Raw genomic sequence first — 14,344 nt, forward strand, 5'->3', positions numbered from 1 at the left:
GTAGCAGGATATGCAGCTCACCAAATGGCTCCTGGACTCTTCCATGTTCTTACTGTTAATGTTCTGAAAACAGTGAAAAAAGCTGCGCGCGGTTTACCGATGTCCTCTTTTCAGCTATAACAGCCAAAATCCAGTGTTCTTTGAGCTCACGGAGACTCTTCACTTACCCCAAAATGCAGTGGGAATATGCAAATTATCTCGCACTGTGCAAGCGATCATATTGAAATGGAAGAAGTATCAGACCACAGCAAATCTACCAAGACCCGGCCATCCCTCTAAACTTTCATCTCCAACAAGCAGAAGACTGATCAGAGATGCAGCCAAAAGGCCCATGATCACTCTGGATGAACTGCCCAGATCTACAGCTGAGGTAGGAGAGTCTGTCCATAGGACAACAATCAGTCGTACACTGCACAAATCTGGCCTTTATGGAAGAGTGGCAAGAAGAAAGCCATTTCTCAAAGATATCCATAAAAAGTCTCATTTGAAGTTTGCCGCAAGCCACCTGGGAGACACACCAAACATGTGGAATAAGGTGCTCTGGTTAGATGAAACCAAAATCAAACTTTTTTTCCACAATGCAAAACGATACGTTTGGCGTAAAAGCAACACAGCTCATCACCCTCAAAACACCATCCCCACTGTGAAAAATGGTGGTGGCATCATCAAGATTTGGGCCTGCTTTTCTTCAGCAAGGACAGGGAAGATGGTTAAAATTGATGGGAAGATGAACGGAGCCAAATACAGGACCATTCTGGAAGAAAACCTTTTGGAGTCTGCAAAAGACCCGAGACTGGGACGGAGATTTATCTTTAAACAAGACAATGATCCCAAACGTAAAGCAAAATCTACAATGGAAAGGTTCAAAAATAAACATATCCAGGTGTTAGAATGGCCAAGTCAAAGTCCAGACCTGAATCCAATCGAGAATCTGTGGAAAGAGCTGAAAACTGCTGTTCACAAACGCCCTCCATCCAACATCAATGAGCTCGAGCTGTTTTGCAAGGAAGAATGGGCAAGAATTTCAGCCTCTCGATGTGCAAAACCGATAGAAACATACCCCAAGCGCCTTGCACCTGTAATCGCAGCAAAAGGTGGCGCTACAAAGTATTAATTCAAGGGGGCCGAATAATATTGCACGCCCCACTTTTCAATTTTTAATTTATTAAAAAAGTTTAAAATATCCAATTTCGTTCTACTTAACGATTGTATCCCACTTGTTGATTCTTCCCCCAAAAAATTGAATTTTATATCTTTAGGTTTGAAGCCAGAAATGTGGCAAAAGGTAGAAAAGTTCAAGGGGGCCAAACACTTTCACAATGCACTGTATGTACGTCAACAGTCGTGAAGGGGTTAAAAGGAGTCAATCTTGTTTGCGCATTGAATGCAAGTCTAAACTGAAGACATTTGTAAAATTGAGTATGAGTCAAGCCAAATTTCTCTTTAAAGGGAACCTGTCACCATTTTTGCCAATATAACCTACGGCCATCACTATTCAGCTCCATGTGACCGCATTCTATGTGACAGAGCCGGCGCATGCGCACTGCATTACTTTGCTCTCCCCTCAGCAGGGCAGAGAAGTGCGCCTGCGCAGAAGTGAGAAGGGGAACCCTATGTGGATGAAAAAGGGTGTCATCCACACGAAGCACTAAAGGACGGCATTGCAGAGCAGGCACCAGACCAAGACTAGTAACACTCATCCAACCGAACGGCCCCATAGGTGAGTATAATAATAAAAAGATCTTTTTTTTGGCCTTACAGGGCAAATTGGAGTCATATGGCAGCATTATAGAATACGGTCACATGGAGCTGAAAGGTAGTGGCTGTAGGTTATATCGAAAAAAAAAAACAACTGGTGACAGGTTCCTTTTAAGTTGTTTGACTGCGCCTAATTAATTGTATATACGCCCTTATCTAAACAGTCTTGTAAATCCTCTAATTTATTAAATTCAGAGAATTTCTTATTACACAAGATAGGGGTTAGCTCATTGTATCCATTCATATCCACAATATGCTTACCTCTTGTCCAAGCCCTTATATATTCATGCAAACATTGGATATGTCGATTTGTTGCCAAAGGAGCATCCCAACTCGACAATATTAATAGGAATTTACCATAATGTCCCCATATTAAGTTATTCTAGAATACCCAAACTCTTTTTCATCCCACCCTCTCAAGTGTTGCAGATGTGATGCAAGGAAGTAAATGAATGTGTTTGGATTTGCCAAACCTCCAGAATCTTTATCCCTCCGTAGAAGTTAAATTTTTCATCTTGCCTGTTTTTTTTCCTTTAAGGGAATGAAACAAACTGGGATGTTTTAAGGAAAGAGCAGGGATCCAAATAGGGGCATGATTGTGTTAGACACCCGCTACACATGCAGGGATCTCCTAACAGTCGCAAGACATGCAGCCGCGGCGACTCGAACATAGTTTTCGAGCACGCTGAAGATACTCGGTAAGCACCCAAGTACAAGAGTGCTCGGTTAACCCCTTAACCGAACATGTTCGCTCATCACTAATTACGTCCCAATACTGGCCAGAGCCAGTGTCAGGACATACTTTGTGGGAGGAGTCCCACTGAAGATAGCAGCCCCAGTGTCTCCCATAAGTAGTATAGGCTGCAGCCCCAGCATCTTCCATGTGATCTATAGGCCACAGTCCCAGCGTCTCCCATGCGATTTATAGGCTGCAGCCCCAGCGTCTCATGTGTGATGGATATGCTCAAGCCCAAGCATCCCCCATGTGATTTATATACTCCAGACTCAGCATCTCCTGTGTGATGTATATGCTCCAGTGTCTTCAATGTGATGTATAAAATAGTCGGTGTCTTCTATGTGATGAATACTGAGGTCTCAGTGTCTCCTATGTGATTTGTATACAGCAGTCTCAGTGTCTCCTATGTGTTGTATATACAGCAGCCTCAGTGTCACCCATTTGATTTATACAGCAGTCTCAGTGTTTCCTATGTGATGTATACATAGCAGTGTTAGTATCTCCTATGTGATATATACATAGCAGTGTTAGTATCTCCTATGTGAACCATCTTCAGCCATCACATTAGCGGTGAGTTAATTGCTTGACCAAATATAGCAGGATAAATTTCAAGTTGTTCTGTAAAGCCCCCCAATGAAGTTATAAATATCCTAATGGCCTTTGGCAGAAAAAAGGTTCCCCACTCCTGGTCTACAGTATAAAAGTTGTATACAAGAGAGGAATCCGTGACCCAACCCCATCCTTTTAAAGAACAGACCACAAATTTTACCACTTCACACTGTTGAATGCCTTAGCGACATTGAGGGAAAATATGGCTTTATGCCCAACTATTGTAGTTGGTTTCTGCAGATTTTAAAATAATCTTCATAAATGTAGGACTGTAGATCTACTTAGCATAAAACCAGATTGATCTAGATCAGGGGTCCTCAAACTACAGCCCGCGGGCCACATGCGGCCCGCGGAGGACTTTTATCCGGCCCGCCGGGCTGTGGGCAGAGGAGAGCGGTGTCAGCGCCCGCCCTTCTCCCCCGCTCGCTCAGGGCCCCGGCAGCCGGATACTTACCTCTCCCCGTGCCTTCGCAGATCCGCTGTCTTCCTGCTGTGTGCTCCCTGTGACGTCTCAGGTCAGAGGGTGCGGTGACGTCTTTCCACCGCGCCCTCCCCTGAGCCGTCAGACAGCGCAGAGCGGGACAACACCGGAGACGCTGGAGTCTGGACCTGAGCAGCGGCAGAAGGCAAGGAGGGAGGTGAGTATTGGATTTTTTTTTTTTAATGTATGGAGGCATGGGACATAATATTAGGGGTGACATCCTGCATGTGGCATTATATGGGGGGGGGGGGGGGGGTTGTGTGACATCCTGAATGGGGCATTATATGGGGGGGGGGTGACATGCTGCATGGGGCATTATATGGGGGGGGGGTGACATGCTGCATGGGGCATTATATGGGGGGTGACATCCAGCATGGGGCATTATATGGGGGGTGACATCCAGCATGGGGCATTATATGGGGGGTGACATCCAGCATGGGGCATTATATGGAGGGGGTGACATCCTGAATGGGGCATTATAAAGACAGGGGAGTGACATCCTGCATGGGTCATTATATGGGGGGGGGTGACATCCTGCATGTGTCATTATATGGGGGGGGGGGGGGTGACATCCTGAATGGGGCATTATAAAGACAGGGGAGTGATATCCTGCATGTGTCATTATATGGGGGGGGGGGTTGGGGTGACATCCTGAATGGGGCATTATATGGGGAGTGACATCCTGCATGGGTCATTATATGGGGGGGGGGGGGGGTGACATCCTGAATGGGGCATTATAAAGACAGGGGAGTGATATCCTGCATGTGTCATTATATGGGGGGGGGGGGGTTGGGGTGACATCCTGAATGGGGCATTATATGGGGGGGGTGACATCCTGAATGGGGCATTATATGGGGGGGTGACATCCTGAATGGGGCATTATATGGGGGGGTGACATCCTGAATGGGGCATTATATGGGGGGGTGACATCTTGAATGGGGCATTATAAAGACAGGGGAGTGATATCTTGCACGGGGCATTATATGGTGGGAGAAAGGGAAATCCTGCATGGGGCATAATAAAGGGGGGGGGGGGGGACGACAGCCTGCATAGGGCATTATAAGGGGGAAACAGCCTGCCTATTGAGGACCTACGCTGCCTATTGGGGACATTTACCGGCCTATTGGGGACATTTACCGGCCTATTGGGGACATTTACCGGCCTATTGGGGACCTATGCTGCCTATTGGGTACATTTACCTGCCTACTGGGGACCTATGCTGCCTATTGGGGACATTTACCTGCCTATTGGGGACCTATGCTGCCTATTGGGGACCTATGCTGCCTATTGGGGATATTTACCTGCCTATTGGGGACCTATGCTGCCTATTGGGGACCTATGCTGCCTATTGGGGACATTTACCGGCCTACTGGGGACCTATGCTGCCTATTGGGTACATTTACCTGCCTACTGGGGACCTATGCTGCCTATTGGGGACATTTACCTGCCTATTGGGGACCTATGCTGCCTATTGGGGACCTATGCTGCCTATTGGGGACATTTACCTGCCTATTGGGGACCTATGCTGCCTATTGGGGATATTTACCTGCCTATTGGGGACCTATGCTGCCTATTGGGGACATTTACCTGCCTATTGGGGACCTATGCTGCCTATTGGGTACAGTTACCTACCTATTGAAATACCAGTTGATTTAACTTTACTTGTTCTTCATTTTAAATATTGTATTTGTTCCTGTATTGTTTTTTTTACTACAAAATAAGATATGTGCAGTGTGCATAGTAATTTGTTCATAGTTTTTTTTAAAAACTATATTCCGGCCCTCCAATGGTCTGAGGGACCGTGAACTGGCCCCCTGTTTAAAAAGATTGAGGACCCCTGATCTAGATGAATACATTCCCGCAATGACCTTAAGTAGTCTATTGTCCAGGGCTTTTGCAATAAATTTTAGCATCAACTGGAAGAAGCAAGACAGGTCGGTATGGCGTAATGAGTCTTTCCGTGGGTTTAACAGAACAACAACTATTGCCTTGCTCATAGAACTCGGCAGTCGGCCTAATTGTAATGCATTCGGGAACGTTTTCAACAGCCTGGGGAACAAGATCACAATATTTTTTGTAAAATTCCCTTGGCAGGCCATCAGAACCTGGGGCTTTTTCATTTGCTAAAGGCTGCAGGGCATCTTCAAGTTCAGATATTGTTAAAGGCCGTTCTAAAAAAAACAATGCTTTCATCAGTGAGCCTATTGTATTTTGTCCAAGAGTCTCAAGTTTCACTCCATTCCCTGGAGACCTAGATCTATAAACCTTCTTATAATAGCACTGTAAGGAATTTAATATATTAGCATTCCCTGTTGATCTAGCCCCATTTTCTGTAATCAGTTGTATTATATGAAATTGACCTTACTGAGATCTAATTATCAGATAATAGAGAACCAGCGCTCTCCCCTTGTTCATAATATTTTTGTTTAATAAAGAACCTTTTATTTTCCGCATTAGACATAAGATGTTCACTAAATAATTTTTGGGTCTTCTCCAATTCATGTCGAGCACTCCCAGGAGGGTTCAAACTATAATGACATTCAGCCTGTTGTACTTTATTTTGAAGACCCCGTGTAAGTGCTTTTGATGTGGACTTATGCCTAGAAAAACTCCCCTAACACATGCCTTCATCGTATCCCAAATCGTTGGTATTGGCGATGTGACTTCATTAAGTCGGAAAAATTCTAATAACTCGTTTAAAAGAGTGGCCTAACAAATTGAGCCATAAGGGATCAAACACCAAGGACATCCCCGTCCCCATCTGTACCACCTACAGTAGCATTTTTATAGGAGAATGATCTGAAATACCCCTAGCCCAATATTCAATACTAAGAATCAATAGGATTCCTTTCATATCACCAAATCTTTGATAAGGAGAGATGTGAGACAGTAACAAGAACATTGTTTCGCTAGCATATTCCTGTGGAGCCAGATATCAAAATACTCCATCTCAGACAAGGACCTAGCCGGAGTAGTAGGGGGTGCCCATTTGGGGATAGTGCCTGTAGGAGATCTCTCCCAGTAAAGGTGTAGGTAATTTTTGAGGTATCCAAGTATAGAAACTGGAACTATGAAGGAGGGAAAATATAAAAACTATTTTTTTAAAAAAGAACTTCACCTTTGTATGGGGTAGAGGGGGGGGGGATAAAGAGCAACCAAAATTAGTGTGCCATCATGCATAAAACATAACAGACAAATAAAACAACCCTCCGCCTCAATAATGGATTTAAATCACTTAATGAGATCAGTTTATGTATCAGCACACTCACCCCTCTAGCATGACTGGAATACAACAAATGATAGGAATGACCCACCCATGCTCTATTGTTTCTGCAACCAAATGAGTTACAGATAGGAAAAAAAACCTGGTTGAAATTGGTATCCCCATGTGTATATTGTGCATCTTTTATTGGGATCCCCCATGTGTATATTGTGCATCTTTTATTGGGATCCCCCATGTGTATATTGTGCATCTAAACTGGAGCATGAGACCTGTATACAACGGGTGAAATAAGTATTGAACATGCCACCAAATTTTTAAGTAAATATCTTTCTAAAGGAGCTATTGACATAAAATTCTCACCAGATGATGGTAACAACCCATCCAAACCATACAAAGAAATCAAACCATAGATGTCTATAATTATGTGCATGGAAATTACACAGGGAAAAAGTATTGAACACATGAGAGGTGCAAAAGCCATGGAAAGTCATGGCTCCAGCTGAAATCTATCAGTAATTAGAAAGCAATCCTGCCACTTAGTGAAAAATAATATCAGCTGGTTGAACTGAAGACTTATAAAAAGGTGTCTCATTATCAAGGTGTCACACAAGAAACATCTCATGATGGGTAAAACCAGTGAGCTGCCTCAAGACCTTCATATCCTCATTGTTGCAATACATACTGATAGCATTGGTTACAAAAGAATTTCTAAACTACTGAAGCTTCCAGTGAGCACTGTTGGAGCCATAATTCAGAAGTGGAAAGAACATTATTTTACCATAAACCAGCCAAGGCCAGGTGGTCCCCGCAAGATTTTAGACAGTGAGGAGTCAAAAGAATTATCAGAAGAGTTGTCTAAGAGGCAAGGATCACCTGTGGTAAGCTACAGAAAGACCTGGAATCAAAATGTACAATTGTTTCAAAGAAAACTACAAATAATGCACTCAACCTCCATGGCAAGACTCCATTGCTGAACAAAACAAAAAAATGATCAAGCATGTTTAAAGTTTGCTCAACAACATTTAGACAAGCCAGTAAAATACTGGGAGAATATAGTCTGGTCAGATGACACCAAAATTGAACTCTTTGGATGCCATAATACAGACACTGCATATCAACCCAAAAACACTATACCAACAATGAAGTTTGGAGGTGGGACCATCATGGTGTGGGGCTATTTTTCAGGATACGGCACTGGCAAACTTCATGTGATTGAAGGAAGGATGTAAGGACAAATATACAGAGACCTTTTTGATAAAATCTGCTGCCATCTACCAGGATGATGAAGGTAAAACAAGGGTGGACATTTTAGTAAGGCAATGATCCCAAACACACAGGAAACTCTCAATTGGTTTCAGAGAAAAAAAATAAAGCTACTAAAATGGCCTAGCCAGTCACCGGACCTGAATCCAATAGAAAATGTATGGAAGAAACTAAAGCTCAGAGTTCATAGAAGGAGCCCACAGGACCTTCAGGATTTGAAGAGTGTTTGTGCGGGGATACAGGATGAGCCTCCAACACGACAAGAGTTTATAAGACAGGCAGCTTTTATTATTCAATTAGAAAAATAAATTTATACTAAATGGAAAAAAGACAATATGTTTGATAAGTTATGGAAGCCCTGGTTAGAGAGAGGAGGAGTTCCTGAGAGTGCTGTTTTCATTCAATAATAAGGGTTTGATTAAGGTATGGTGAGAGGGGAGGGGGGGGGGTTAAAGGTTGCTACTGGTTATAAGAAAAGACAATATGTATGCATGTTCAATTTTTTTTCTTGAATAAAAATCTGTTTTTAAATCACACCTGAGCAATGCGTGTGACTAGTTTCTCCATACAGGAGGAGTCTTGAACTGGTCATCACCGACAAAGGCTTTTATACGAAGTATTAAATAAATTTCAGTACACGTATTCAATACTTTTCCTTGTGTCATTTCTTATTATTACACATAATTAAATTTATGGACACCTATGGTTTGATTTCTTTGCCTGTGTGGATTGGATGAGTTGTTATCGACATCTGATGAGAATTTCATGTCAATAGCACCTTTAGAAATATACAGTACAGACCAAAAGTTTGGACACACCTTCTCATTTAAAGTTTTTTCTGTATTTTCATGACTATGACAATTGTACATTCACACTGAAGGCATCAAAACTATGAATTAGTACATGTGGAATTATATACTTAACAAAAAAAAAGTGTGAAACAACTGAAAATATGTCTTATATTCTAGGTTCTTCAAAGTAGCCACCTTTTGCTTTGATGACTCCTTTGCACACTCTTGGCATTCTCTTGATGAGCTTCAAGAGGTAGTCACCGGAAATGGTCTTCCAACAATCTTGAAGGAGTTCCCAGAGATGCTTAGCACTTGTTGGCCCTTTTACCTTCACTCTGCGGTCCAGCTCACCCCAAGCCATCTTGATTGGGTTCAGGTCTGGTGACTGTGGAGGCCAGGTCATCTGGCGTAGCACCCCATCACTCTCCTTCTTGGTCAAATAGCCCTTACACAGCCTGGAGGTGTGTTTGGGGTCATTGTCCTGTTGAAAAATAAATGATGGTCCAACTAAACGCAAACTGGATGGAATAGCATGCCGCTGCAAGATGCTGTGGTAACCATGCTGGTTCAGTATGCCTTCAATTTTGAATAAATCCCCAACAGTGTCACCAGCAAAGCACCCCCACACCATCACACCTCCTCCTCCATGCTTCACGGTGGGAACCAGGCATGTAGAGTCCATCTGTTCACCTTTTCTGCGTCGCACAAAGACACGGTGGCTGGAACCAAAGATCTCAAATTTGGACTCATCAGACCAAAGCACAGATTTCCACTGGTCTAATGTCCATTCCTTGTGTTCTTTAGCCCAAACAAGTCTCTTCTGCTTGTTGCCTGTCCTTAGCAGTGGTTTCCTAGCAGCTATTTTACCATGAAGGCCTGCTGCACAAAGTCTCCTCTTAACAGTTGTTGTAGAGATGTGTCTGCTGCTAGAACTCTGTGTGGCATTGACCTGGTCGCTAATCTGAGCTGCTGCTAACCTGCGATTTCTGAGGCTGGCGACTCAGATAAACTTATCAACAGAAGCAGAGGTGACTCTTGGTCTTCCTTTCCTGGGGCGGTCCTCATGTGAGCCAGTTTCTTTGTAGCGCTTGATGGTTTTTGCAACTGCACTTGGGGACACTTTCAAAGTTTGCCCAATTTTTCGGACTGACTGACCTTCATTTCTTAAAGTAATGATGGCCACTCGTTTTTCTTTACTTAGAATTCATATTATGGCAAGAAAAAAAGAAGCTAACAGTCTATTCAGTAGGACTATCAGCTGTGTATCCACCAGACTTCTGCACAACACAACTGATGGTCCCAACCCCATTTATAAGGCAAGAAATCCCACTTATTAAACCTGACAGGGCACCCCTGTGAAGTTAAAACCATTTCCGGTGACTACCTCTTGAAGCTCATCAAGAGAATGCCAAGAGTGTGCAAAGCAGTCATCAAAGCAAAAGGTGGCTACTTTGAAGAACCTTTTTTGTTAAGTATATAATTCCACATGTGTTAATTCATAGTTTTGATGCCTTCAGTGTGAATGTACAATTTTCATAGTCATGAAAATACAGAAAAATCTTTAAATGAGGTGTGTCCAAACTTTTGGTCTGTACTGTATTTACTTAGAAACTTGGTGACATGTTCAATATTTTTTTCACCCGCTGTATATTTCCATGAAGCTTTCAAGCACGAGTCGGAAAACCCGCAGCAAGTCCATTCTTTGCGGCCCGAAATCCACAGACATCAGCATGAGCCCTCATGTAGATATTTCCCCACTTTAAAAATAAAAAAATAGAATATACACAAAATCTAGTAAGCAACACCAATAAACTAAAGACATTTCTCTCCGGAGGAGGAAACAGAAGCTAATTTAAGTCCAAAGCTTGAGTCATTGAACTGTAATTGGTTTATACCAGAATTATATGTTTGATTGAAAACTGAACAACATCAAATATTCTCGCTACCTATAGTGCATAAGAGCAGTTGCACGTAGAGGAGCTCTTGGCCGGGGATGTCTGACGGGCGCTCTAGGGGCGCATTCTATTACAAATTGGGGGGGATAAGACCTCTTTCCCATATACAGTGGAGAGCTAGGTTTCAATATATTCAGCAGAATTTTTACCTTCAAGCCCTCTAAGGGACACTATCAAGCGTAGATTGTAAACTTTTTGTACCTTTACATCTTTCCAATTCTAAATATTAAATGATACATGAAGTTCACAGGTGTGTACTGCAGGGGAAACTGGAAAGGCTCCATGTTGTCCCAGCTAATATATAAACATAATTCTGTTTGTAGAAGTGGGCAAACCCACAAAACTTACATTTTGATTGTCCGAGGCTGCATCCATTTCTGTAGTTAGATTCGACTCCGACCCTGTTAATTAAAAAAAAAAAATTGCTTTTATATTACTTTTTCATGTAAATCTGGATAAAAAAAAACAATATGATCATTTAGGCTGCAATGTAAAACTAAATTGTGTTTCACCAGAGACAAGCAGATTATTTTCTATCCAAGTTGAATCAGTTGTGTGTCTTACGGCGTTATATTTTTCTTGGACCTATAGATTTAAAATAGGGAGGCATCTAAGACTCAGACAAAATAGTGCATGCTATGATTTTCTCCGTGGAGACCTACATACATTGTTTCATTGACTTGACTAATGGGTCAGTGTTGTGCTGACTGGTCTACACTCGGACAGCACTTGCATGTGAACCTTGTTAGTGTTATGGTAGACCGGCTCACTCGGCTGCTCACAGAGGTAGATTGAGGACCGCTGTCTCTTTAAATCTCATGTTGGTTTATTAAAACATGACATAAACCAATATAAAGTTCATCAAATCAAACACGGCCCGTCTGGCATAACGGCAAAACAAAAGAAAATGTACAGCATAGTCCATACGTCAGTGGGAATCTGGCACTCGGGGTTAGCAAAAATCACACGGCTCATTTTAGCACAAAGCACAAGCTTCCTCTCTCTGGAGCTAGCCTCTCCAGATACACTGAACACCTAATGACTCAAGAGGCTGGCTATTTATCCTCTAAACCCCACCCTCAGGTGGAGATATGGAGAACAGCCTTCCAACCCAGTCTACAGCTGTTCACCTAGCCCATTAAAAATGTCAGATTATCCCCTCTCAACACACAGTGTGCTGGAAAAAAACTTTTAGGTTTCAAATCACTGACGCCAATAGCCTCAGTGAAACTTATATCCCCTCCAGTACTTTGCCAGTGAATTTATCACAGTGTGAATAGGCCCTAAACAAGTGTAAATGTCTCTGCTTACCACCAAGCTCAGAATAAATTTGAGATAAATCTTTCTTTTCCTCTGATGACATAGTCTGTAGAATCTCTTGAAGCTGTCATAAAATAGAAAAACAAAATATTAGTTTCTCCTGATGGCCTATTACAATTTTCCAGCAACTGTAGATCATTGGACTAAAGCTGCAAGTAATATTTGTTGTAGGTAGCCACACTAAAAAAAAAAAAAAAAAAAGTTTCTAAGCTTCTTCAAACCTCAGGTAGGATGGCCTCACCACAACATAAAAAACAACCTTTCCCCAAGAAAAATTGATGAATAAAGCTGTATGATAAAAAACAGATAGTTTTACTCCAGAATTCTGGTGCCATGTGCGCACGTTCAGGATTTGAAGCAGAAATTTCCTGAGCATTTCTGCATCTCCTTGGCAGGAAAACCACTGTGGAAAAACCGCGCGGTTTTGCCGCATTTTTGAAGAGTTTTTTTTTACATCAATGAATTTTTTTTGGAGCTAAATAAAGTTATTTGGTGGGACATTGCTAAAACCCTTGGATTACTGTCAGAACTGGGGTGAGTATATTGGTTAATTACTCCTCTGCTACCCCCTTTGCAAATCCCTTCACTGGCTCCCAAATGCCCAGCATATCCAGTTCAAACTAATCACAACGACCTACAAAGTCATCCATAACCTCTCTCCTCCGTACATTTCTGAACTAATCTCTCGATACATTCCCTTATGTAATCTCCGGTCCTCCCAAGACCTCCTTCTCTCCTCCACACTTACTCGTTCCTCGCCCAATAGCCTCCAAGTTTTCTCCCGAATATCCCCCGTCCTATGGAATTCTGTGCCTCAACAAGTCCAATTATCCGCCACACTTGGATCCTTCAGACAGAACCTGAAAACCCATCTCTTCAAACAAGCTTACAGCCTGTCATGACCTTGCTTGCTGCCACCTCAACAACACCGGAGCCATTGCAATGCTCCAACCTACTGTCTCCTTCCCCGTTACTGTAGAATGTAAGCCCGCAAGGACAGGATCCTCTTCCCTCTGTACCAGTCTATTATTGTTAGTTTGTTTACTGTAAGTGATATCAGTTTTTGGTATGTAACCCCTTCTTATGTACAGCACCATGGAATCAATGGTGCTATATAAATAAATAATAATGATTAAATGTGTCTGTTGTATTTCAAATAAAGTGTTTGCTCTGTGTCTGTGTGTTTATTTAACTTTACTTTAATTAGGTTTGGTGATGAAAGGGTCTGATTGACACCTTGTCATCACCAAACAAAACAGCTAGGTGTCAGCTAATTCCATTCGCCCAATGTCATTAGCACTTCCATTCATGTAACTTCTGGGGCAGTAGTGAGCTGCTATTTTTGGCCTAGGAAGGTGCCATTAGGCAAACATCGTCCCTATCCATTATTAACAGCTCACAGCTGTTTTGTTAGCCGCTACGTCCCCACGAGCAGCAACAAGCAGCGCTTTGGACGCAGCGTATTTTTGCTGTTCTAATGCCGGTACATGTGAATACACCGCATATAATGACACTTCAAATCGGTCAAAATCTGCAGCGGAGACTAGGTGTCTGCTACAGAAATTGACATGCTGCGGGTGAGTTTGGGTACGTGGCAACGGTCAAGAGCCACTGCAGGTTTGACGCTGCGTGTTTATATAGTGTCAAAGCTGCATCGTCCAGATGTTACAGCATAGTGGATGGAATCTCTAGAAATCCCACTATGCGTGCATCAGAGGCTGCGAATCACCCGTGGACACTGACATGTGGCGCGTCTTTCAGGACAGCAGTATGTCAAATTTTCTTGCGGAGTATCTAGTCTCCGCAACAGAAATTTGACCACTAGAATGTATTGAATGCGGTAAATACACATGGTTCAGTGAACACATGTGGATTTTCCTGTGTTCAATAGAATGCAATTTTGGACGCAGCAAAAAATGAGTCCAAAGCACTGCTACGTCCGAATCGCGGGCACAGAGCCTAAAATGAAAAAAAAAAAAAAAAAAAATGGCGTGGGCTCCCACGTCATTTTTATAACCAGCAGAGGGAAAGCCGACCGCTGGTGGCTGATATTCGTTACCGGGGAAGGGGCCATTAGCCATTAATATTAGCCCACAGCTGTTTGTTTAGCCTTCACTGGCTAGATTACAGGGGGACCCCAGAAAAAAATTGGCGTGGGGTCCCCCTATAAAATCTAACCAGAAAAGTCTAAACAGACAGCTGTGGGCT

At 42.7% G+C, this 14,344-nt stretch overlaps 1 protein-coding gene across 2 annotated transcripts in view; it reads right to left on the reverse strand.

Annotated features, from left to right (window-relative positions):
• The window catches only part of LOC141197489 (uncharacterized), a 66,662-nt gene that overhangs the window by 28,015 nt on the left and 24,303 nt on the right, over positions 1-14,344 (reverse strand). For both annotated transcript variants that reach the window (XM_073662695.1, XM_073662694.1), the window contains 2 exons: positions 12,128-12,200; positions 11,165-11,217 (listed from right to left, as the gene is read on the reverse strand). In XM_073662695.1, coding sequence (XP_073518796.1) covers positions 11,165-11,217; positions 12,128-12,200 — 126 coding nt within the window. The remainder of the gene's footprint in view (positions 1-11,164; positions 11,218-12,127; positions 12,201-14,344) is intronic.

This window comes from Phyllobates terribilis, unplaced genomic scaffold (genome assembly GCF_046119375.1).
Source record: "Phyllobates terribilis strain yellow unplaced genomic scaffold, ASM4611937v1 Scaffold_2__4_contigs__length_985480577, whole genome shotgun sequence".
NCBI lineage: Eukaryota > Metazoa > Chordata > Amphibia > Anura > Dendrobatidae > Phyllobates > Phyllobates terribilis.